This window comes from Papio anubis, chromosome 12, assembly GCF_008728515.1.
Source record: "Papio anubis isolate 15944 chromosome 12, Panubis1.0, whole genome shotgun sequence".
Taxonomy (NCBI): Eukaryota; Metazoa; Chordata; class Mammalia; order Primates; family Cercopithecidae; genus Papio; species Papio anubis.
The window spans coordinates 22,568,928-22,594,923 of NC_044987.1; the positions used below are offsets into that span (position 1 = coordinate 22,568,928).

At 41.5% G+C, this 25,996-nt stretch overlaps 2 protein-coding genes and 1 pseudogene across 13 annotated transcripts in view; 2 read left to right on the plus strand and 1 right to left on the minus strand.

Moving 5' to 3' along the window:
- The first annotated feature begins 1 nt into the window (after position 1).
- FDXACB1 (ferredoxin-fold anticodon binding domain containing 1) lies at positions 2 to 5,387 on the plus strand. Its single transcript, XM_003910685.4, has 5 exons — positions 2 to 214; positions 463 to 619; positions 2,440 to 2,643; positions 2,799 to 2,957; positions 3,332 to 5,387. The coding sequence occupies exons 1-5, from the start codon at positions 43 to 45 to the stop codon at positions 4,512 to 4,514; spliced, it is 1,875 nt and encodes a 624-aa protein (XP_003910734.1). The 5' UTR covers positions 2 to 42; the 3' UTR covers positions 4,515 to 5,387.
- Positions 5,388 to 5,510: 123 nt separating this feature from the next.
- Positions 5,511 to 25,996, plus strand: part of ALG9 (ALG9 alpha-1,2-mannosyltransferase) — a 94,635-nt gene continuing 74,149 nt past the window's right edge. For 8 of the 12 annotated variants that reach the window (XR_001895140.3, XM_009187250.4, XM_009187253.4 and 5 more), the window contains exons 1-6: positions 5,511 to 7,104; positions 8,108 to 8,246; positions 10,103 to 10,237; positions 15,906 to 15,976; positions 21,085 to 21,173; positions 23,917 to 24,052. Coding sequence is in view for 11 of the 12 variants with exons in the window: in XM_009187250.4 (XP_009185514.1) it covers positions 6,866 to 7,104; positions 8,108 to 8,246; positions 10,103 to 10,237; positions 15,906 to 15,976; positions 21,085 to 21,173; positions 23,917 to 24,052 (809 nt within the window). In the remaining variant the exon portion in view is untranslated. Of the gene's footprint in view, positions 7,105 to 7,181; positions 7,532 to 8,107; positions 8,251 to 10,102; positions 10,238 to 15,905; positions 15,977 to 21,084; positions 21,174 to 23,916; positions 24,053 to 25,996 lie in introns of those variants that run through there. The other 4 variants (XM_021926529.2, XM_021926530.2, XM_021926528.2 and 1 more) reach the window with 4 other exon arrangements.
- LOC116269794 lies at positions 16,711 to 16,923 on the minus strand (annotated as a pseudogene).

Here is a 25,996-nt window from a genome sequence, read left to right on the forward strand (position 1 = left end):
AACGACGCCACAGGGAACACGAGCCGGGAGTCCGTGGAGGCCATGGCCCCTCGGCGCCTCCTGTTGGTTGGGGAGGGGAATTTCTCCTTCGCCGCCGCTCTGAGCGAAACCCTGGATCAGAACACTCGTCTTACCGCTACCTGCCTCCAGCGCCCGGCCGAGTTGACCCGGGATCCAGTGGCCCGGAAGAATCTGCGGTACCTGCGCGAGCGAGGTAGCGAGCCCGCCCCTCTGCGAAGCCCCGCCCAGCGGCTGGCGCGTCCCAAAGTGGAAAGGGTGGGGGCGTGGGGATGTAACCCACGTGGAGACTGTTCTTGATCGTCCCACGGATATTCACATAAAGCCGGCTTTGTGCCCAGACTTGGGCTGGTCTGCACGGTGTAAGTTAGGAAGAGTTTTTCTGTTCCATGTCTTAAGGCGTCCTCCTATCTCTATTTTGCGCCCCTAAACTATCTTTGCCAGGTATTGATGTACGTTTCGGTGTGGACTGCACCCAGCTGACAGATGTCTTTGAACTGCACGACAGAGAATTTAATCAAATTTATTTCAACTTTCCGCATTGTGGACGCAAAGCTGGCGTAGCTAAGAACAGGGAACTGCTTGCCAAGTTTTTCCAAAGGTGAGGAAAGGAGTGCCCTCACAAGGAAAATGTTTAAGATGTCCATAACATAGTTACTGTACCCAAACATAAGGCACACGTGCAAGCTACTATATGTTTAGAAGAGAATATAAAACCTCAAAGGAACCCCCAATTTAGTTGGAAAAATATATATAAATCCTAAATGCTAAATGAAAGTACAAATAGTGTACTCTTGGGTGTGTAAAAGAGGATCATTTATTTTTTTTTTTTTTTATTTTTTTTTTTTTTGAGACGGAGTCTCGCTCTGTCGCCCAGGCTGGATTGCAGTGGCCCGATCTCGGCTCACTGCAAGCTCCGCCTCCCGGGTTCACGCCATTCTCCTGCCTCAGCCTCCGGAGTAGCTGGGACTACAGGCGCCCGCCACCACGCCCGGCTAGTTTTTTGTATCTTTTAGTAGAGACGGGGTTTCATCGTGTTAGCCAGGATGGTCTCGATCGCCTGACCTCGTGATCCGCCCGTCTCGGCCTCCCAAAGTGCTGGGATTACAGGCTTGAGCCACCGCGCCCGGCCGGATCATTTATTTTTGACAGTGCAAAATAATGAGAGCCATATAGTCTAATGGCTAAGAACGTTCACTTAGAAGCCGGACTGCCTGGATTCAAATCCCAGCGCACCACTTAACAGTTGTTATTTTTTTATTTTTGTTTTTTTTGAGACAGAGTCTCACCCTGTCGCCCAGGCGGGAGTGCAGTGGCGCAATCTCGGCTCACTGCAAGCTCCGCCCCCATTCTCCTGCCTTAGCCTCCCAAGTAGCTGGGAGTGTAGCCGCCCGCCACCACGCCCGGCTAATTTTTTGTATTTTTAGTAGAGACGGGGTTTTACCGTGGTAGCCAGGATGCTCTAGATCTCCTGACCTCGTGATCCGCCCTCCTCGGCCTCCCAAAGTGCTGGGATTACAGGCATGAGCCACCACGCCTGGCCAACAGTTGTTATTTTAAGCAAGCTTACTGAATCTTTACATGCTTCCGTGTTCTCAAGTGTAAACTAGGGATATTAATAGTAACTAATTGGGCCAGGCGCGGTGGCTCACGCCTGTAATCCCAGCAGTTTGGGAGGCCGAGGTGAGCAGATCACCTGAGGTCAGGAGATAGAGACCATCCTGGCTACCACGGTGAAACCCGTCTCCACTAAAAATACAAAAAATTAGCCAGGTATGGCGGCATGCGCCTGTAATCACGGCTAGTTGGGAGGCTGAGGCAGGAGAATCACTTGAACTTGGGAAGTGGAGGTTGCAGTGAGCTGAGATTGTGCCACTGCACTCCAGCCTGGGCAACAGAGCAAGACTCCATCTCAAAAAAAAAAGTAACAGCCTCATGAAATTATTGTGAACTGAAAACAATGCTCTACATGATTATACCACAAGTCATGATACTATTGCAGGTGTCCGAGGGGGCACAGCTGTCAATAAACTTTTGACAGAGGCAGTATTTTAAACTAGTATTTGAATTTCAGGAGGGCAATGAAAAGAACTTTCTAAATGGGAAGAAACAGCCTAAGCAGTGAATCATATATAGAAACTGTGCAGATATTGACCTTTCTGTGACATATGCATGAACAACACAAATGCAAAGCAGACCCTGGTCAACCAATAGTATCAGTTAGTGGGTTGAACATTTAATTTACATTTGTATTTACTTCCAGCTACTTTCTTTGCATTTTTTGAGGTCTAATAGATTTTTGCACATAGGTATGATTGGATTTTAATTATTTCACAGGCAAACCATGTGTATGTTGCCAACTCCTGTGGTAATTTCCACTTGTTTATGATAATTAGTTAGTGTTTCTTTTCTCCCTATTAGCTGTGCAGACGTTCTTGCAGAGGAAGGAGAAGTCCACGTGGCATTATGTAGAGGACAAGGTGGAACTCCTGCGGATAAGCCCCAGAGAGAATGGCACAACAGTTGGCAAGTGGTTGCCATGGCAGCCCTGGGGGGACTCATTTTAAGTGATGTATATCCATTCAGCTGTAAGGCTGTGCCAGGGTACAAGTGCACTGGATATAGGTAGGTAATAGCATAGGTCTAAGCCTTCTGCTTTTTCATCTCTCTCACTAATGATAACAAAGTCTCATAGACCCTGCCAATTAACTGATTCAGTCTGTAAAAATACTTGCTTATTTTAATAATGACAGATTTCATATTGGTGTCTATTTTGCCAGGAGTCAAGATAAGTGCTTTCATGTAGAAGGTGCTTTGAACCATGTCTTCACCAGGAGCTTACCTTTCGAAGTTTCTCAACCCAGAATCTTCAGGATCAAAGTGGGTAACCAGTGGTTTTCCTTTCCAGAACCAGAAGCACTTGTAGGAAAGTTGAACAGGTAACCAGTTATTTTGCTGGAAATCACTTCCATCTCCAGTTGTATCCTGATTGTCTTGATGGCAACCATATATTGAATGGATGGTACATAAATTGTTAGTGATGTGGGTGCTATGTTTATTTGTCAGCCTGGCCTCCTTAAGCGTCTCTAGAATTAAAAATGGTCACATTTTCTGATATATTGCAGGGATGGTGGCTGTCAGAGTTCTGAAATATACCTGTTTCTCCTTATGGTAGATGATTTCTTTGTTTCCTTTCAAGATCAATTTAAGGGTAATTCTTTTCTGTCCAGCTATTTGTATTTTTAATTCTAGCTACATTATAATTATTTACTATCTTAAGTTAGAAAAGTTATTTTTGTGTATGTTTAAACAGGGGTTTCCTGGAAGCACCTTCATGTCATCCTATCAAAACCATAAATGAGAAACTCATTGCTGAATTAGGCAAAGCTTTCCCTCTAAAAAGGCTGAAGTGTTCCTTCCCTTTGCTGCCACAGGAAGATGCCAGTGTTCTTCCTTTCTGGAATTGTGACTTTCTATCAGCTGCTTTTTGGATTAGTCTCCATGAGGATAACTCAAATTCTGAGTCCCTGACTGGTGGGACATCACAAGATGTGGAAGACTTTCTAGTGTCATTTTCAGAACTTAGCCTTCCCAAGAATCCTGGAAGAGACGGTAAAGAAGAAGCTTGTGAAGGAACCTATGGCCAGGCCAAGGTCTGCCTTAGACCTTCTCTCCTAGTGCATGTTCAGGATGTCATTGAAGTACCAGACTTCCTCTCAGGTTCTCTGCACATCCTCAGTGGACCTGTCTTTCAGAAGTGCCACATTCTGCCTTTCACAATGCCAGCATTTCATGAGACTTTATTTATCCTTGGGTTTAACCAAAATCTGAAGGATGGCTGTCTTCAATCACTGCTGGATCATCTGAAGGGCATTCTAGATAGCCTGCTAACCCAGACATTGCTGGAGAGCTCTAAGCTGAGCAGTTTAGTCGAATTTGTCCTTCAATCAAATGGAAAGGATTATATGATTCATGTGAAGACTCACAATTTTAGGTCAGATTGTACTGAGGATCTAATTATTGGGTCTGTTACCACATCTGCCACTAGTGTTATACATAAAGACCAGTGTTTTGTGTTTGTGTCTATGAACTTGGACTTACTAGCCATGCTTGTCTGGTGTATCTCTGACTGGAGAATGTTGTGGACTTTTGATAACCGTTTCCTGAAAAATTTTGTCCCTGGGAAAATAGAACCCTTCAAAAGTCATTCTCTGTATCCTCCATGTTATGTGCATGATATTAGTTTTTGGATAGATGAGAAGAAAGGATTTGATGAACTAGAGTTTCACACTGTGGCCCGAGCGGTGTCCCAGGACACTGTTATATCCATACAGTTTCTTAGCCGTTTTCAACATCCAAAGACTCAACAGGTCAGTCTCTGCTATAGATTGACCTACCAGACCTGTGACAAGGCCCTCACCCAGCAGCAAGTAGCATCAATGCAGTCCCAGTTTAGGAAGGAGATTCAACAACGCCTATATGTTATACCTCGGTAGTTTAGTAAATCCTTTTTTGCAGTGTGATCCTTCATTGCGGGGGATGTGGAGGAAAATAACCAACTTGTAACCAGTAGTCCTTTCTGGATTTTTTTTTTGTAAAATCTTTCACTTTGTGACCATAGCTACTGTTTGTTGATCTTTTTTTTTTTTTTTTGAGACAGAGTCTTGCTGTGTCGCCCAGGCGGGAGTGCAGTGGCAGTGGCGCGATCTCGGCTCACTACAGGCTCCACCTCCCGGGTTCATGCCATTCTCCTGCCTCAGCCTCCTGAGTAGCTGGGACTATAGGCGCCCGCCACCACGCTGGCTAATTTTTTTGTTGTTGTTGTATTTTTAGTAGAGAAGGGGTTTCACCATGTTAGCCAGGATGGTCTCGATCTCTTGGCCTCGTGATCCGCCCACCTCGGCCTCCCAAAGTGCTGGGATTATAGGTGTGAGCCACCGTGCCCGGCCTACTGTTGGTTGATCTTAAAAGATACCTTGACTCTATCACTGAAACTTATAGATTATAATGTGATTGGTGACATTTGGAGTTGTGTAATATTTTGGTCCTGAGAAGTGACTAAAACAATAAACAAAACAGCATATTGTACTTTAGATGCTCTATTGCTGAAGAGGCAGTAGAACTTAGGTGTCTCATCAAATGTAAGTATGTTTTCCACACTGTCAATTACTCTTCCCTTAACTTTGTTGTATCATTTCATTAAATCACCTTATGAGAGTAGTTTTTGGAGTCAGACTAACATGTATTAGCTTGGTAAGTTGCAAATATTCCACATTAGTTTTGGTATTATTATTATCATCATCAACATTTTAATTCTGTGGTTGAAAGCCGTAGAACTAATAAAGTGCCAGATTTAGGGTTAACATTTGGGTCTGTTTGACTCTGAAGCCCATGTTCTTTCTGCCACTTTCTGTTACTTCTTCCCTAGTCTTTAACAGTAATTCAACTGTGATTAAACTTTGCCTCTTTAGATTTTGGGGCCTTCTATTGTAAGTATTTCTAAGGGACACTGGAAAATTAACTTAGCCTAGGATTCTGCAGAATGCAGTATTCTAATGTGAAGTAATGTATGTTCCTGTTAATAGTTAGACTCCACATTTGGGATTATATTCTGTGAGGGACATGACTGTCTTATTTATTCTTGGAGAAAAGCATTTGGGAAGGCAAGAATGGAAGAACAGAGACAAATTAGGAGGTTATTGCAGTAATGCAAACGAGATAATGATGACCTGGACCAAGGTGGTAAAATGTTGGGTTGGATAATATTTGGAAGGACTTGCTGATGAATTAAACGTTCCTGTGTGGGTGAGAGAGGTTTGGGGTTAGAGAAATAAAGGGATTAAGTAGGACTCCTAGGTTTTTGACCTGAATACTTACAAGACTGGAAGTGTCATTAACTGGGATGGAAACACTGCCATAGGAGTAAGTTTGGGGAGTGGGATAAAGAATCAAGGGATCTCTTATGAACGCATCTATTGCTGAGCTCTCCACATAGACTATTTTGCTAATTGATGGCAGGTAATGTGATTTATCCCTTTCTTCTATCGTCAATAGTGCTTGGTACGTGGATGAGGTAGTGTTTGAGCTGGATCTTAAAAAAGGTTAGGAATGTGAAGGGAGAATTGTTAGTCAAGTAGGGTGTGCATTTCAGGCAGAGGACATCCATGAACAGAGATATAGATAAGGGAGCATTTAGGGGCACTTTCTAGGCTAGTTAGCTGGAATGTAAAGTGTGCATAGGAAAGTAGTGGGTTTCTACTACTAAGTAGGTTTGTACTAAGGTTTGTACTTAGGTTTGTACTAAGTTTAAAAAGGATAAAATACGTAAAACGCCTACCACAATGCCGTAGTAGCGATGACAGTGATGGACGTCTGGTTCAGTTTGCCGCACAGAATTTCATCAGTCTACATTCTGTCATTACCGGTTTGTCTCTCTGAAGCAGTTTTTAGCTACAGGCTGTCTCTGACACTCTCACCAAAATACAAAGAAGGCAAAGTGTTAAAAATGACATTTTAAGGACCTTTAGTAGATAGCTGCGCTATGATATTTAACTGAATACTTCACATCTTACTATGTAGATTCCTTTAATCACTTTCTGTTTTTTCATTTAAATAGGGGAGCTGAGAGGTTTTTTTTTGTTCTTGTTTTTGTTTTTTTTTTTTGAGAATGGAGAATGCTGAAAAGTGACGGAAAATAGGGTTGGAGGGAGGTAGGAATGGCCGGAATTAGAAGCAGGTGGATGGGACAGCCCTGATGAAGAAACTCAAGGCTCAGGTTCTATTTCTTCGCTACTCGGCGATCTGCCCCGATTGGCCCAGTAACACTATAATTTAGTCTTTTCTGCGCATGTCAAGATCTTTTGTCCCTCGGCGGACACCGTTTGCCAGCCAAAGCTATGTCGCGCTCACCGACTTCATAGGGTTCCGAATTCTGTCTTTTTTCCCCAAGCTTGCCATGGCTAGTCGAGGGGCTCGGCAGCGCCTGAAGGGCAGCGGGGGCAGCAGTGGGGATACGGCCCCCGCTGCGGACAAGCTGCGGGAGCTGCTGGGCAGCCGAGAGGCGGGCGGCGCGGAGCACAGGACCGAGTACGTGTGCGGCGCGGCAGGGGCGTGGCCGGCCGGCCGGCGGCGCGGTTCGGGGCTGCCCCCGGGAGGGTCTTAGCAGTGGCGCGCGGGGCTCCGACAGGCCTGGCCTCCCCGCCGGAGGCCTGAGCTCCCTCTTCAGCTAGGTCATATTGCTCTTCCTGGGCGGGTCAGCATTCAGTCTTCGCCGACGTTAGATCCCTCCACTACGGGTTCCGCTCTCTTGTAAAACCGCCTTGGAGTGCGGATCTATGATGCTCTCGGGCCAGGCCTAGAGTGGGCATAGCTTCTGTGGGAGATGTTGATAGGCTCAAAGAGTATACCTTTTACGGTTGTTCCTCACAGCTCGTTTTATTCTGCCTCAAGTCCCGACCCTTTACTGGGCCCATCCAACCCACCACCACCTCTTCCCAAACCCGGGAGGCTGCAGGTTAGAACTGCATTAAGGGAGCTGTCAACATATGGAATTGGAGTAGGCTATGTACCTAGCATCTAGGTTTCTATCTGAACATAAGGGTGAATGAATAAAGCCATGAAAAGCAATGACCTTGTTAAGAAAAGAAAGAAAAGGAGAATGACAGCTTTGTGGCCTTCAAATGAGTGATTAGTTGACTTGGGATAAATGGAGTGTCATAAATGCATTGAGCTAAAGTGTATGAGTTAATTTATGCCTTAAAAGCAGGAAGTGGAAGGAGTGATTGAGATTAAAGTCAATTCTTCAGAAGGCCGAGGCAGGAGGATTACTTGAGCCGAGGAGTTTAAGTCCAGCCTGAGCAACATAGCAAGACCCTATCATAAAATTTTTTTCTTAAAAATCTGAATTCTTTATTCATTTTACTGAGAGAGAACAACTAGCCATTCACCTTTTTAGGTGAATAACTTAAGTGCTTTGATGTCTCTTGTTCTTTTTGTCCTTTCTTTCTAGATTTAGGTCTTCTGATTAGCAGGTCCTTCCTGACATGCTTTTTTTTTTTTTTTTTTTTTTTTTTTTTTTGCTTTTGAGCAGGTTATCTGGGAACAAAGCAGGACAAGTCTGGGCACCTGAAGGATCTACTGCTTTCAAGTGTCTGCTTTCAGCAAGGTTATGTGCTGCTCTCCTGAGCAACATCTCTGACTGTGATGAAACATTCAACTATTGGGAGCCAGTAGGTGATTTCTTTAGTTTTCTCTTTTTGTTCTTGATTTTGCAGCATAGGTGTTATTACGAATCGAGAGACAAATAATATACAAGTGTCACTCCTAGTAAAATAGATGTATTTTCTTTAAAAAACAACAACAACAACAACAACAAAAAAACAGGCCTGGCACGGTGGCTAACGCCTGTAATCCCAGTATTTTGGGAGGCCGAGGCTGGTGAATTATCTGAGATCGGGAGTTTGAGACCAACCTGACCAACATTGTGAAACCCTGTCTCTACTGAAAATACAGAAATTAGCTGGGTGTGGTAGTGGGCACCTGTAGTCCCAGCTACTCGGGAGGCTGAGGCAGGAGAAACGCTTGATCATGGGAGGCGAAGTTTACAGTGAGCTGAAAGCACACCGTTGTGCTCCAGCCTGGGCGACAGAGCGAGACTCCGTCTCAGAAAAAAAAACAAAAAACAGAAATGGGGACTCATTATGTCACTGAGGCTGATATCGAACTCCTAGGCTCAAGCGATCCTCTCGCCTCGCTTCCAAAGTGTTGGGATTACAGGCGTGAGCCACTGGGCCTGGCCAGTAACATGTTTTCACTTTTGTATTCTAAGCAGATGATTTACCTGCTATTGAAGGCTGTAGGGAATTTAGCTGGTTTACACCAAGGTCTAATTTGTAATTTTCTTTTTTTTTTTTAAATGAAAATAATACCTGGAGATAGTTTTTAAAGTTAACAAATACTAAAATACCTAAAGGAAAAACAGTAGCTTTCTATTCCACTTTTCATGTCCAAATCCTACTTTCCAGAGGCAACCACTTATTTTCACTTTCTTTTTTTTTTTTTTTGAAGTGGAGTCTCGCTCCACCGCCCAGGCTGGAGTGCAGTGGCCGGATCTCGGCTCACTGCAAGCTTTGCCTCCCGGGTTCACGCCATTTTCCTGCCTCAGCCTCCTGAGTAGCTGGGACTGCAGGCGCCCGCCACCTCGCCCGGCTAGTTTCTTTGTATTGTTTTAGTAGAGACAGGGTTTCATCGTGTTAGCCAGGATGGTCTTGATCTCCTGACCTCGTGATCCGCCCGTCTTGGCCTTCCAAAGTGCTGGGATTACAGGCTTGAGCCACCATGCCCGGCCTTTTTTTCACTTTTTAAGTTATGTCTTATGGTTACCAAAATAGTGTTACTAAATAGTATGCTTTTATTGCTATTTCTTGATTTACACATTACCTGTTGACTTCTATTATAGAAAATTCAAAGGTAAAATTTTCTGATCACATTTTGAATTAAAAAAATGAAGGAAGAATGTTAAGTGTAGATTGTTTAAGGAAAATATATAATTTAGAGGTTTTCTGTTTTGGGTAACGAGTGTTGAGAAAAAATAAGTAGAAGGTAAAATTCAAGCTTTCAGTGTTGACCAAACAGCAATCTTGTAAAATGTATAATGTCTTAATATTTAAAATATTATATCATTTTGATTCCTTTTTTATCCATCAATTGCAAATCGCCTAGGCTGGAGTGCAGTGGCATGATCTGGGTTCACTGCAACCTCTGCCTCCTGGGCTCAACTGATTCTCCTGCCTCAGCCTCCCAAGTAGCTGGGACTACAGGCATGCACCACCATACCATGCTAATATATTTATATATATATTTTTGTAGATATGAGGTTTTGCCATGTTGCCCAGGCTGGTCTTTAACTATGGGGCTCAAGCAACCTGCCTGGCTTGCCCTCCCAAAGTGCTGGGGTTATAGGTGTGAGGCACCATGCCTGGCCTGCCTTTGTCTTTAATATTTCTGCTCAGAAACTTCACTTGCATCTGCTTAACAGAGATTTTTGGCCAATATAACCCTGAATCTATCTGTTTTGTATTTTTAGACACACTACCTCATCTATGGGGAAGGGTTTCAGACTTGGGAATATTCCCCAGCATATGCCATTCGCTCCTATGCTTACCTATTGCTTCATGCCTGGCCAGCTGCATTTCATGCAAGAATTCTACAAACTAATAAGGTAAGGGCAGACCAACCTGGAAGCAATCACAATTGATCAAGAGGTGAGTCTCTGGTATAGTTTTGAGAAAAGGACAAAATAGATTGGAAGTTAAAAGGGAACTTTTTTTGAAGAAGAATCATTTATTCACCATTCAACAAGCATTAATGGAACAACTTTTATTTGGTAGACACTGTATTAAGGCTGTGGCTATAACAATAACCAAGCCCCTGACTTAATGAAACTTGTGGTTTAGTGGAGAAGATGAACGTTGAACAAATCATTCTAAATATGATGGGTCTTATGGAGGAAAAGTACAATGTACAATGGAATAGCATATTAGGAGGGTCTAATTTAAGTAGAGCGCTGAGAAACATTTAGGTGTTAACTGGGACCTAACCTGATTAGTTTTCAGAAATTTGACTATGATGCGTCTTGGTGTGGATTTCTTTGGGTTTGTCCTGTTTGGAGTTTATTCAGCTTCTTGTATCTTTAGGCTTATTCCTTTTGCCAAATTTGGAAAGGTTTTAGTTTTTATTGTTTTGAATACTTTTTCAGCCCTGTTCTTTTTCCTTTTCTTATAGAACTTTGATGATGTGAATGTCAGATCTTTTGTTATTAGTCCCCCAGGTCTCTGAGACTCTGTTTTCAATTTATTTTCTCTCTGTTGTTCACATTGAGTAATTTCTGTTTTTCTGTCTTCCACTTCACTGATTCTTTCCTCTGTCCCCTCTTCCAATGTGGATCCTATCCATTGCATTTTTAGTTTGTTCTATATGTTTTTTCAGTTTTAAAATTTCCATTCGGTTTTTCTTTCTATCTTCTAATTTTTTTTACTGAGACTTTCTCCTTTTCATTTGCTTCAAGCACATTCTTAATTGTTCACTGAAATATTTTTACGAAGCCTGCTTTAAATTTTGTCAGATAATTCTAACACCTCTGTCACCTTGGTGTTGGAATCTGTCGATGGACTCTTTTCATTCAGTTTGAGATCTTCCTGGGTCTTGGTATGACAGGTCATTTTCAGTTGAAAGCTGGACATTTTAGGTGTTGCATGATGAGATTCTGGATTATTCATGGGCTCAGCATGCTTTCTTTGCAGTTTTGTGCTCCTTGGATCTTATTTAAGCCTTCTGTTTCAGCTGGCTTCTTTTGATACTACTTCCCACTAACCCAGCAGGAAAAGAGCATTAGTGGGACGTTTCTACCTTGTTACTGCCAAGTGGAGGTAGAACTTGAGGTTCCCTACCAGGCCTCCACTGACATCTGAGGAAGGGGGTCCTTTTTGTTATTGGTGGGCAAGAGTAGGAGGTCTCACTCCCTACTAAGCCTTCACTGATACCGCCTTACAGGTAGAGTCCAAGCATCTTGACAGATTGAAGTTGGGTATGGAAGTCCAGACTCCTAAAGTGGTTGCCACTGACACCATGATGAAGGAGAGGCTCATTACTACCAGTGGGGATGGAAGTCCTGGCTTCCTACCTGACCTCTGATGCATGGGTAGGAGTGGGTATTTCTCCAGGGTATTTGTCCTGAATGGAGTAGTTACTGTCTAAAAGTTTTTGTCATGCAAGGCTACCTTTTCTTTGGTCCTTTGGCTACACAGCAGACCTTGGTTGGGTTGTTTTTGTCTTCTGTGCCCATTGGCATTTTCAGTTGCCAGCTTTTCATGCCTAGAATACACCAAGCAAAAAGAAAACCCATGGAATTTACCACTGTGTTGTTTCTCATGTCCTGAAGTCTGTAGTCAGCCTGCTTTCTTCTCTCCACCTTCAGAGTCTTCTTAGGTTGGTTTTAAATAGATTGTCCAGAGTTTCTGGTGGTTTTTTTGGTTGTTATAAATAGAGTGTCCAGGAATAGGGGAAAAGTCCATTTTCCATGAAGCAGAAGTCCCTAACTAGAGAACTGAAGGATAAGTAGGAGTTGTCTAGGTAAGGGAAGAGTGGGGATGCGGGAGAAAGTTGGGAATAGTCTTCTAGACTGATGGCCCTGAGGCTGGGAAGAAGGACAGCGTGGCTTTCTTGTATAAACAGGTTTGACACTTGGAAAAGGGAATGGTGGAATAGATTAGATGAGACGAGAATTAAGAAGACACCAGATTTCTACAAGACCTAGTAGGATCTATTAAGGTATCAGACTGTTGTTCTTCTTCCCACAAGTCCGTTGTGTGAAGCCACTGAAAGATTTTCAGACAAAAGAGAGGTATGATTGCATTTGCATTTTAGAATGTTCAGAAAGGTAGCACCTGCAGAAAGTGACAAAAATACTATCCCTCCGTTCCATATCCAGTATCTCATTTCTGTTTTTTTTTTAAATGAAGTCTCACTCTGTCGACCAGGCTGGAGTGCAGTGGTGCGATCTCAGGTCACAGCAACCTCCATTTCCCAGATTCAAGTGATTATCCTGCCTCAGCCTCCTGAGTGACTGGGATTACAAGCTTGAGCCACCATGTCTGGATAATTTTTTTGTATTTTTAGTAGAGACAGGGTTTCACCATCTTGGCCAGTTTGGTCTCAACCTCCTGATCTCAAGTGATCCACCTGCCTTGGCCTCCCTAAGTGCTGGGATTATGGGCGAGAGCCACTGCACCTGGCCTCATTTCTGTTTTTTTTTTTTGTTTTTTTGTTTTTGAACTTGTCAAAGGAAAGATAATAAAGGGTGAAGGGCTCAGTAGAAAACTAACAATGTGCTATGCAGAGGGTTGTCATTTCCACTTGGATATCTACTATCACTTCAAATTTTACATGTTCAACACAGAATTCTTCCTCTTCTCTAATCCTGTTACATCACTGATGTGCACAGCAAGTGAAATGGAAAGCAAGATTTCTCTTCTTCTCTTGTTCTGACTTCCGATCTCCTTTTTCCCAGCCACCTGGCAAAGGGGAATTGTAGCTTAGAGAGTCTTAGCCCCAGCATCATAACGCTGAGTACAGAAGGATGGTTGTTTCTGAGAGATAGTGTGGTAACAATTGGCACCTCTAGTGATAACTACCTTCTCAATCTCTTGCTACCCCAATTGAAAGCACCTTTGTATTGTCTCTTCATGGACTTGTTTGTGAATTTCTCTGAAGTGTACACTCAGGAGTGAGATCCCACACATAGACCCATGGGCTTACTGCATCTCAGAGTTCTGCCAGATTGCTCTCCAGATGGCTGTACAACTTTATGTTCTCTGCAGCAGTACTCCAGGCTCCATCTTCCTCTCCTGAGCCTTTCTCATGTATGTGAGATGCTTCTCATTTTAATTGAATTTCTGTGATTATTAGTGAAGAGGAGCATTTCTTCATACATTTATTACTTATTTAGAGCTTCCTTTCTGTGAATTACACATTCACATCCTTTGCCTATTTTTCTGTTGGGTTTTCTATTTTATTCTTCCAATTTGTAGACATTCTCAAAGTAACCCCCTATAGGTTTTAGATATTGCATATATTTTCTCTTACCTTTATTACCTTTGTCTGTGGTCCTTTGTTGAACAGTAATCTTTAATTCAATATGATCAAACCAATCCATTGTCTCTTGTGATTGGTGGATTTTGGGTCTTTGTAAAAGAAATCCTCCTTCACCACAGGTCATAGAGATATTCTTCTGTATTTTCTTCAATTAGCCTTTGTTTTTTTTTTTTTGAGATGGAGTCTTGCTCTGTCACCCACTGGAGTGCAGTGGTGCGATCTCGGCTCACTTCAGCCTCTGCCTCTCAGGTTCAAGCGATTCTCCTGCCTCAGCCTCCCCAGTAGCTGGGACTACAAGCATGTGCCACCACGCCCAGCTAATTTGTGTATTTTTGGTAGAGATGGGGTTTTGCCATGTTAGCTGGTCTGGTCTCAAACTCCTGAACTCAGGTGATCCACCCACCTCGGCCTCCCAAAATGCTAGGATTCAATTAGCTTTTAATTTTATCTTTTACATATAAGGCTTTAATCATTTGAAGTTTATTTTTATAAATTGTGGAAAGATCCAGCTTTATTTTTTGCTATATGGTGAACTGGATTTTCTAGAACCATCTACCATATAACCCACCTTTTTCCTTCTGATTTGTAATACCACCTCTATCATTCACCTCATTCCCATATGTACATGGGTTCTTTCTGTTGTCTATTCTTTGTCATTGGTCAGTTTATTACCATATTGCTTTTATTATTATGGCTTTGTAATGTATGTCAGTATTTGGTGAATGAATTTCTTACATTGTCCTTTTTGAAATTTGTATTTTAAAAATCATTTTAGAATCAGTTTGCCCCTCACCCAAATTCTGCTAGGTTTTGATTAGAGTTGTACTAAATTTACCTATTATTTTGAGAATGAATTATTTTATTTTATTTTATTTTATTTTTTTGAGACAGGGCCTTGCTCTTCTTCCCAGGCTGGAGTGCAGTGGTGCAGTAATAACTTTTTTTTTGAGTTTGAGGTGCAGCCTCAAACTCCTGGGCTCAAGGAATCCTTCTACTTCAGCCTCTGGAGTAGTTAGGACCGCAGGTACATGCCACCATATCCAGCTAATTTTTAATTTTTTGTAGACTTGGAGCCTCGCTATATTGTCCATGCTGGTCTTCAATTCCTGGCCTGAAGCACACGCCTTGCCCCAGCCTCCCAAAGGGTTGAGATTACAGGCGAGTGCCACTGCACTCAGCAGAATTAACACTTTTATAGTGTTAAGTCATTCTGTCCCTAAAATGATACATTTATCCATTTAGTCAAGTTTTCTGTGTCTTTTAATAAATTTTTTTTATTAACCCTGAGTAGCTGGGGTTACAGACGCCCACCAACATGCGTGGCTAATTTTTTTGTATTTTTAGTAGAGATGGAGTTTTGTCAGGTTGGCCAGGCTGGTCTTGAACTCCTGACCTCAGGTGATCCACCCGCCTCGGCCTCCCAAAGTGTTGAGATTACAGACGTGAGCCACCGCGCCTGGCCAGTTATAATATATATTAAGTAGTGTTTATGTTCTGAGAAATTCAGTGCTCTTAACCATATGGTATTCTGTAGTATAAAGCTGTTCAGTATAACCCATATTTTATTATTTTTATTTTTTAAATTGATTGTTATCAATTATAAAATTAATAAAACCACATTACAGAACTTTGGAAGATAGGAGGAAAAATACTCACCTAAATCTACCAGGTTGTTATAGCTACTTTTACCATTTTATTACATTTCTTTCCAGTCTTTCCATATGCATATAGTGTCCATTAGCTGTAACTGATGTGTAAATAATATTGTATTGTACATTTTCACTTAATATTTTGTCATAATCACTACCTGATGTATTATAGTTGTTGAAGAAGTGCTTGTTGAATGAATGAGCGTTATATTGCAAGAATGTTTTCATTGTCTTTGTAACCATAAATTTTAATATCTGTATAATTGTCCATGAGCTAGATGTAGCCTAGTTTATTTAATCATTTCCCTATAATTGAATATTTTGTAGTTTTTGAAACAGTTTTTACTAAAACTGCAACTAACATTTTTGTGAATGGAGCTCCACCTCCCAACCCCCACCAGCTGGAGTGATAGAAGTAGGTATTCTGATACTGAGTCAAGGGATATGAAAATTCTTAGTCCATGTTGCTTTTTAAAAGAATTATACCAATTTACAGTGTTATTGACAATAAATGAGAGTGGTTCATGTTTACGAGTTTTTCTAGCTCATATCTGTGACTTCTGTTTTCTTTTTCTGGGTTTCTTTCAGATTCTTGTGTTTTACTTTTTGCGATGTCTTCTGGCTTTCGTGAGCTGTATTTGTGAACTTTACTTTTACAAGTGAGTATAAAAACTTTACTTCTAAAAATGCTATGAGGAAACCCATTATTGCATAGATCATCTCTTGTGATAGTCTAGGCAGTGATTAGAAATAGAAAACACTTTGTCGGGTGTGGTGGCTCACACCTGTAATCCCCGCACTTTGGGAGGCCGAGGCAGGTGGATCACCTGAGGTTGGGAGTTCAAGACCAGCCTGACCAACATGGAGAAACCCCATCTCTACTAAAAATACAAAATTAGCCGGGTGTGGTGGTGCATGCCTGTAATCCCAGCTACTCAGGAGGCTGAGGCAGGAGAATCACTTGAACTCGGGAGGTGGAGGTTGTGGTGAGCTGAGATTGTGCCATTGCACTCCTGGGCAACAAGAGTGAAACTCCATCTCAAAAAAAAAAAAAAAAAGGAAGAAAGAAATAGAATACACTTTCCTTCTAGCTCCTGATATATATATATCATATATATATATATATATTTTTTTTTTTTCTGAGAAAGAAAACTTTTTTTCTTCATACTGAGTTTTATTGTATGCTGCTGCCAGTGTAGATAAAACAATTACCCTTGTGAAATAGAAATTCATGAAAATTCAGAGAGGTAGATATTAAAGACTGACGAAAGTAGAAGTTTGTATAGTATGGCACATGTGCTACAGGGATAAGCTTTTGTACAGACTTCAAATTTAGCTCTGTTTTGAATATCCACTGGATCATAAGAAGTGGTTTGGGAAACTTTTGAAAGATTCATTTTACTACAAAAAAACAGATTTTCTGGGGTCTGAAGGGATTTGTACTTGAAGATATTCCAGTCAGCAGAGGGTCGTGTTGAACATTCTGCAGACAGAATTGTTTCAAGTCTGCAGCTGCCTGCGAAACTTTTATGCAGCTGACCCTGGCCTCCAGCCAGGGCTGTTGAACCATTTTCTTCATAGCGGCGATGCTGGAGGAGTCAGACATGGTGTCCGTGAGGGCCAGGCCAGTTTGTGGGTTGGTGGGTCATGGGTCAACAGGGCCTGTCTGAAAACTTCTTGCTTTTATTTATTTTTCTCTTCTTTTTCTTTTTTTAATTTTTATTTTTATTTCAATAGTTTTCGGGGTACAGGTGGGTTTTGGTCATATGAATAAGTTCTTTAGTGGTGATTTCTGAGATTTTGATGCACCCCTCACCTGTAGCTCCTGATATTAAATCTGAAGTGTGACTTCTTGTTTGAAACCAACAGTTGAAGAGGAACACTATACTTCTAATTATCGTTTTCTTTCCTGAGGTCATAAATACCATAACCTTACGTCATTCATTTTAATTCTGTTAAAAACTATCTAACTGGTCTTTACTTGATAGGATTTAGTAGAACTCTACTTTCGGTCCTAAGATACAGGATCGTGATTTGCCTCTGCCCTACAACTTAGTTGATAAACTACTCCCAGTGTGGGATATCACTGCTCTTATTTGCACCCAATATATTGTCTTTCACCAAGTATCTATCAGTTGATTGAATATTAGTTGGGACTATTAAGCATTTAAGTGTCCCGGTAATAAAAATAGCCACCTTTTTTATGTGATTAACTAACAAACGTCTTATTTTAATAATGCTTTAGTAATATATTTAAAGGTATTTGGACTTAGTGATCATTATTAAAAGTCTTCCCACAGCTAAAAATGTCAGATTTTAAAAAATCTTTACCCTTGACTCTGAGTGGAGTGGAGGGAAAAAAAGTAAAGCTAGTACTGCCTTTGAGAATTGTAACCATAAATTGGTCTTCATATGGGTTTGGGCCTGAATTCAAATCACCTACATGGTCTTTCAAGCCCTAAACTGAGAATTTATTTTATTATATATTTTTTATTTTATTTTTGAGACTGTCGCCCAGGCTGGAGTGCAGTGGCATGATCTCGGCTCACTGCAACCTCCGCCTCCCGGGTTCAAGCCATTGTCCTGTCTCAGCCTCCTGAGTAACTGGGGCTACAGGTGCACACCCCCATGCCTGGCTAATTTTTTGTATCTTTAGTAGAGATGGGATTTCACCATGTCTCGATCTCCTGACCTCGTGATCTGCCCGCCTCGGCCTCCCAAAGTGCTGGGATTACAGGTGTGAGACACCAGGCCCAGCCGAGAATTTATTTTAAATTGTTCTGGGTTGGTAGTGCCCCTGGCATCTGGCAAAAATTTCTCTAGAGAAATGGACCCTTAACCCAAGTGTCTGAAAATTACCAGAGATAAAGTTCTAATGAACAAGAAATTATAATAAAAATAAATCAGAGCACAGAAGGGAGCAAAACATTATGAGTGAGAATAGAATGTTGACCTGAAAAACTTCATTTCTTGAGAAATAGGAATATAAATAAGTATATTTAACATTTTCAAACAAGTAAAAGAACCGAAAACATGAACAAGAAACGAGATGACCAAACAAATTTTTAAAAAATCAGAACTTACAAGATCATATAAAATGTAATATTATATAATATCAATAATATATATAATATTTATACTTAAAACTCAGTAGATAAACAGCAGATTAGACATTCTGATGAGTAAACTAGTAAATTGGAAGATTGATTTAAATAAATTACTCAAAATGCAGTACAGAGAGACCAAAAAAAAAAGGTAATATAGAAGAGGTTAAGAAATGTGTAAACCACAGCTGGGTGCAGTGGCTCACGCCTGTAATCCCAGCACTTTGGGAGGCTGAGGCAGGTGGATCACTTGAGGTCAGGAGTTTGAGACCAGCCTGGCCAACATGGTAAAACCTCATTTCTACTAAAAACACAAAAATTAGCCAGGCGTGGTGGCGCATGCTTGTAGCCCCAGCTACTTGGGTGGTAGAGGCACAAGAATCACTTGAACTCAAGAGATAAAAGTTGCAGTGAGCCAAGATCATGCCATTGCACTCCAGCCTGGACAACAGAGAGAGACTCTCTCTCAAAAAAAAAAAAAAAAAAAGAAAAGAAATGTGTAAGCCAGAGTTGAAAGAACTGATATACATCTAATCAGATTGTAGAAGGAGATGACAGAATGGGGAGAGGCGATATTCGGGGTATTAATAGCTGAGAATTTTCCAGAAATGATGGGAAAAAAAAAGATGCTAATCCATAGATTTAGTAAACCTAACATATCCCAAGCTAGATACAAAAAAATTAGTGTAGTGAAACTGTGTAAAACAGTAGAGACAAAAAGATTTTTTTTTTTTTTTTGCCATGGAAAAACCCTCTTGTTTATTTGATTAAACAAAAATAAAATAAGCTGCATAGGAACAATTTTAAAGTCCAAAGAGACACCAACTTTGTTTTAAGGCTGTAGTAGCTGATACAGCATCTCCTTGCTACCTTCTCCAGCCTTCTCTGTGGACCACAGCGATACATTCAGAAGCCTGTTAGCTCACACAGGAGTTTCTGAATACTTTTCCATTGGTTCTTCACCTGCTCATTGCCTGTCATGCCTACGGCCTGCAACAGTTAACATTTAAGATTTAAAATGTGAAAGCCAAGAGGAGGGGGGGAAAAAACCAAAACCAACCAAACAAAAACTCACTTTTGCCTAAGGATTTGGGGGGAAATCTTCATTTCCCCACCCATCTACTGAATTGATGGGATTCACCATGGCAATGCCCATTTCAAAGTGGCAAATGGCAGTCAGCACCCCACCCCGGACGGGCTTGCAGTGTGGTTTCTGCAGCCAGGGGAGTTACTACGGTAGTGCATATTCCTTATATCATGTCTGCCTGAGACAAAAAGATTTTAAAAGTTGTCAGAGGACTAATAGAATACCTACAAAGGAGTGTTAGGTAGTTATACTGACAGAAGACTTTTTAACAGCCAGAAGACCAAAAAAGAATATCTTCAAAGTGCTGAGAGAAAATAACTCTCATCCTAAAATTGTATATTAGGTTAAGCCATCTTTTAAGACCAAGAGCTAAATACAGATTTTCAGTTAAAAAAAAATGAGAGAGAGAAAGGAAAACAAAAAAAAAAAAGGAAGAAGCTTGTAATCCCAGTGCTTTGGGAAACTGAGGCAGGAGGATCGTTGAGGATTGCTTGAGCCCAGGAATTTGAGATCAGCCTGGGCAACATAGCAAGACCTCATCTCTACAAAAAATGAGCTGGATATGATGGCACATGCCTTTAGTCACAGTTACTCCTAGCCATTCGAGAGGCTGAGGCAGGAGGTTCCCTTGAACACTGGAGTTCAAGGATACAGTGAGCTATGACCATGCCACTGCACACCAACTTGAGCGACAGAGAGTATGACCCTATCTGTGGGGCGGGTGGGGGGATGGGAGGGAAGAAAGGAAAGAAAAGGAAACCAACCAACCAAAAAGACAGAATTTATCATTAACAGATTCTCACTAAAAGAACTTCTAAAAGAGATACGTAGGAAAAAGCAAAATTATTTCAGAAAGAAGCTCTGAAATGCAGTAAGGAATCTGAGCTGGGAAATGATGAACACACGGATGTGTCTGAACAAACATTGACTAAGCAAAGCAGTAGTAATGCCTAAATACGTTTAATTTGCGGAGTTCACACCTACGAGAAAGAAGTAGAAGAAGATATGTAATTACTTAAGTTTGAGAAACACTGGTTTAGATAACCACTTACTCACATTTTCATCTATCTCCTAGCCTTTTTTTTTCTGACAACTACCGTTTATTGAGCAACTGTGTGCCAGACACTCTCCTAAGCACTTTTCCTTGCATTGTCCTCACAGAAACCTTACAAAATTTGTGTTATTATCCTTATTTTATGCTTGAGGAATCAGACAGAGAGATTATTCAACCAGAGTAGGCTTCCAATGCTAGTAAGTGGCAGAGCCAGAATTTGAATGTGTGCCCACCTGAATCTAAGGTCTATTATTTTTCACCACATCATTCTATTTTCCACTTGATAGATATAATCTTAGCATGTAAAGAATACATGTTATTTTAGGTAGAGAGCTTCTCTTCTGTGTCAGAAACAAGAATGTTTGGGTTTCTTATGCACAGTGAATTGCTAACAAATCTGTCAAGGTAGTTTTGTGTTTGACTTTAGATCTTGAGTGTTACCTGTGGTGCATGTTTTTCTCCTTCGATTTGAGATGTGTATTCCTAATATTTTCCATGCTGATAATCTTGTGTTTTTCCTAGGGCTGTGTGCAAGAAGTTTGGGTTGCACGTGAGTCGAATGATGCTAGCCTTCTTGGTTCTCAGCACTGGCATGTTTTGCTCATCATCAGGTAAGTAAAAGGGGAGATAAGGAAATTGCACATTCACCAATAGTTGACAGTTGCATTTAAAGGAAGCACTTGTCCAAATGTAGGTTATAGAACATGTCAATAATTTGCAGAGTGCTGTTATCTACATTATCTTGATTGAACTTTGTAACAGTCCTACCATGTGAGAAAAATATTTTCTTACTTTTGCAGGTAAAGACATTGAAATGTAGATGAAATGATTTACTAAAAGTCAAAATTCATAAATGGTAGAGCTGATAGTCTCACCAGGATGTTTTTTATTCCATTCTTGCATCAACCACCCACTTCCTTTCTTGGCCATTAGGGGAAAGAAAGTAATTCTTTTATTTTGTTTAAGGAAGTTATTTGTACATAAAGACCTTGTTGTTCATGGTTCTGTTTTCCACTGATGATACATTATTTGAGGTGTATTCTATGTACATCTTTTGTTGGGCTTTCTTTTGGTAATAAGCTTCTGGAAATTTAGAATAAAAACCTCCCTCTAGAGCATTGGCTTTCAGACTGTGCTGCCATTGAACACTTGCGTTGTATAAGCTGAATCAAGGTGGCCCACTGCCAAATGGTAGTCTATTCCCAGTTCTCCAGAAAAATTAAGTTACTGGATATAATTTCTCAATTTTAGTTTCTGCTTGTGTGTTCCCAGATCTAGTATATACACTGAGTATATGCAGAAACATAGTATCTGGCACGAAATTACATACTTACTTTTCCCATATTGAATATATCAGAATTGATGTTGTTCTGCAGAGATGTCAGGGCTGTACTCCAGAGTGACTTTGAGAGCCTGTCCTAAATACATCTGTGCTCTACCTCAGATTACTCTGCTCCCTTTGTCCTGTACACTGCAGCTGGAACTGACAGCTTTGGATGGCATCACTATTATTTGACATTTACTGGTAAAGGGTATACCTCACATGTTTTTAAAGTTGCTTTGCTACTTCTTTTCTTTTCTTTTTTTTTTTTTTGAGACAGAGTCGTGCTCTGTTGCCCAGGCTGGAGTGTAGTGATGCCATCTCGGCTCACTGCAACCCCCTCCTCCCAGGTTCAAGCGATTCTTTTGCCTCAGGCTCCTGAGTAGCTGGGATTACAGGCACGCGCCACCGCACCCAGCTAATTTTTTTATTTTTAGTAGAGATGGGGTTTCACCATGTTCATCAGGCTGGTCTCAAACTCCTGACCTCGTGATCCACCCGCCTCAGCCTCCCAAAGTGCTGGGATTACAGGTGTGAGCCACTGCAGCCGGCATCTTTTCTTTCAAGTGACAAGGTCTTGCTCTTCATCTAGGCAGTGGCATCTAGAGTGCAGTGGCAGAATCATAGCTCACTGCAGCCTTGAATTCCTGGGCTCTAGCAGTCTTTCCGCTACAGCCTCCCAAGTAGCTAGGACTATAGGCATGCATCACCATGCCTGGCTAGTTTTAAAATTTTTTGTAGAGATGGAGTTTTACTGTGTTGCCCAGGCTGGTCTCAAACTCTTAGTCTCAAGCAATTCCCCTACCTTGGCCTCCCGGAGTACTGAAATTAAAGACATGTGCCACTGTGCCTGGCCTGCTACTCCTACAATTGATCTTTATATGTAGAAAATTCCTGAGAATATCTTTAGTTTTGTAATCTCATTTGAGACACAGATAAGTTGAAAGCATCTTTTCATACAGAGCCTCTGAACCCTTTGCTGAGTTTAAAAAAACCTCACTCCTATTAATTGTGGTTGTTTTGTAGTTGATACTGATTTTTCTTCCCTACTGAATCAGACTTTCTGCAGCGGAAGAGAAAGATATGCATTTTTGTTCAGAGTTACTAGAAACACTTTAATCAATTGTTTCTGTTCCAGAGACCCTGTCTGTCCTCTGCTGTATACAACAACAAGGTTGAGGTAGATGGAACTAATTAGGGGGCTATCTAAAGGCCAGACTATCTGTGTCAGCAGATGGAGGGTGCAAAGCATTGCTGCCATACAATATCTGGCCCTTGAGGAGGCTTTCTAGAATTTCCTGGGCTAGAGTTTAGGACCAGGACAGTCTCAGAAGACCAACGGAAGATAAAGAAATTGTGAACAATGGCTCTAAGTCTTTCAAAGCGTATTCCCTTCCTGGAAATATAATCATGGGGTGTTCCTGGGGAGCATGGAATTTTGTGAGTTTTTGATTTGAGGTTCAGGTTGGGAGAGGAATTACATGGTTAGAATTGTATAATTGGGTTGGTACCCAAAAAAACAGGAGGGAGAGGCCAGGCACGGTGGCTCATGCCTGTAATCCCAGTACTTTGGGTGACCGAGATGGGCGGATCACGAGGTCAGGAGTTCAAGACCAGCCTGGCCAACATGGTGAAGCCCCGTCTCTACTAAAAATACAAAAATTAGCTGGGTGTGGTGGTGTGTGCCTGTAATCCCAGCTACTCGGGAGGCTGAGGCAAGAGAATTGCTTGAACCAGGGAATTGGAGGTTGCAGTGAGCCGAGATTGGCCACTGCACTCCAGCCTGGTGTTAGAGCAAGACTCCGTCTTAAAAAAAACACAAAAAAACAAAAACCAGGAATGAGAAAATAAGAGTCATTGAACTTCTTTTTTTTTAAAGGAATATCACTTTGCTGTCCTTTCTAATATAGCATTTCCCAAAATATATACCTACGTTTTACACTGTAGGTAAATTTTTAATCAGTTTTTAATTGATACCTAATTAATCTCGAGCTCTTGTCCTCCTGCCTTTTTTCACTTCTTTACTTTTGCAGCATTCCTTCCTAGTAGCTTCTGTATGTACACTACGTTGATAGCCATGACTGGATGGTATATGGACAAGACTTCCATTGCTGTGCTGGGAGTAGCAGCTGGGGCTATCTTAGGCTGGCCATTCAGTGCAGCTCTTGGGTAAGAAACTAACAGTTCTTCTCCCATGTATCTCTGGGCATATAGTAAACCTTAATGTTGGATTAGCTCCATATTATCTGCGTAGAATCTGAAGTTAATCAATTGGGCTTTCAAAGATTCTGGAAAATGGAAGAATATTTCTCTTAGCACTTACTATTATGATTAATTCTAATAAGAGTCATGACCATTGAGCATCTGCTATGTGTTAGGCACAGTGAAACCCTTTGTAAACCTTATCTTGAAACCTTACAACAACTCTGCAGGAGAAATACAATTATTAGTGCTTTATAAATGAGAAAGTAGACTCTGAGAGTTTGAATAATTTACCTTTAAGATTATGTTTGCTTTTGAATCCAGGCCTTTTTGACTCTACAGCTGATGTTTTCTCCACACGGCACCACCCTGTTCTGTGAATTTTTTCACTCACTCAGGTTTGAAATCTGAGTTTTCTCCCGTCTTCCTTCTTTCTTTATTTTTATTTATTTATTATTATATTTGAGATGAAGTTTCACTCTTGTTGCCCAGGCTGGAGTGCAATGGCATGATCTTGGCTCACCACAACCTCCGCCTCCTGGTTTCAAGCGATTCTCCTGCCTCAGCCCCCAAAGTAGCTGGGGCTACAGGCGTGTGCCACCATGCCTGGCTAATTTTGTATTTTTAGTAGAGACGGGGTTTCTCCATGTTGGTCAGGCTGGTCTTGAACTCCCAACCTCAGGTGATCCACCTGCCTTGGCCTCCCAAAGTGCTGGGATTACAGGCGTGAGCCACTGCGCCTGGGCCAGTCTTCATTCTTGCCCCCAACATCTTTTTTTCCACCAAGCTCCTTCTATACTCTTTGTTCCCACTACTTCTGTTCTAGTGTGTGCTGCCTTAATTTCTTACCTGTACCACAGGTAATTTAGGAAAATGTTTTAATATGATGTTAAGGTTGTTTTAGAAGGATTATATCTTTATTGTAAAAATAAAAGTAAGTACCAGATTGTCTAAGGTAAAAATAATTCCTAATTTTCTTCTCCGCTAGGTCAATCCTCAAAGATAGTCACTGCTAATAGTTTTGTATATATCTTTTTTTTTTTTTTTTTTGAGACGGAGTCTCACTCTGCCGCCCAGGCTGGAGTGCAGTGGCGCGATCTCAGCTCACTGCAAGCTCCGCCTCCCGGGTTCACGCCATTCTCCTGCCTCAGCCTCCCGAGTAGCTGGGACTACAGGCGCTGCCACCACGCCCGGCTAGTTTTTTGTATTTTTAGTAGAGACGGGGTTTCACCGTGTTAGCCAGGATGGTCTCGATCTCCTGACCTCGTGATCCGCCCGCCTCGGCCTCCCAAAGTGCTGGGATTACAGGCGTGAGCCACCGCGCCGGGCCAGTTTCGTATATATCTTTCCAGAAAAATTATGCTGTGTGTATAAATATTTGTATACATACCAATCTACATTCTTAAATGGAATTATTCTGTATATATATAGGTATTCTACATATTAATAGATTTATATCATTGTTTATATTGGTTGCATAACATTCTGTGGTTTACTTAAGTATTGCCTTATTGGTAGACATTTGGTTTTCATTTTTTTTACTGTTATACCCAATGCCTCAGTGAACAGTTTTTTTTTTTTTTTTTTTTTTTTTGAGATGGAATCTTGCTCTGTCACCCAGGCTGGAGTGTAGTGGCACGATCTTGGCTCACTGCAACCTCTGTCTCCCAGGTTCAAGCAGTTCTCCTGCCTCAGCCTCCCAAGTAGCTGGGATTACAGGTGCATGCCACCACGCCCGGCTAATTTTTGTGTTTTTAGTGGAGATGGGATTTTACCATATTGGCCAGGCTGGTCTCAAACTCCTGACCTCGTGATCGCCTGTCTCGGCCTCCCAAAGTGTAGGGATTACAGGTGTGAGCCACCGTGTCCGGCCCAGTGAACATTATTATACAGATATCTTTGTGCACTTAT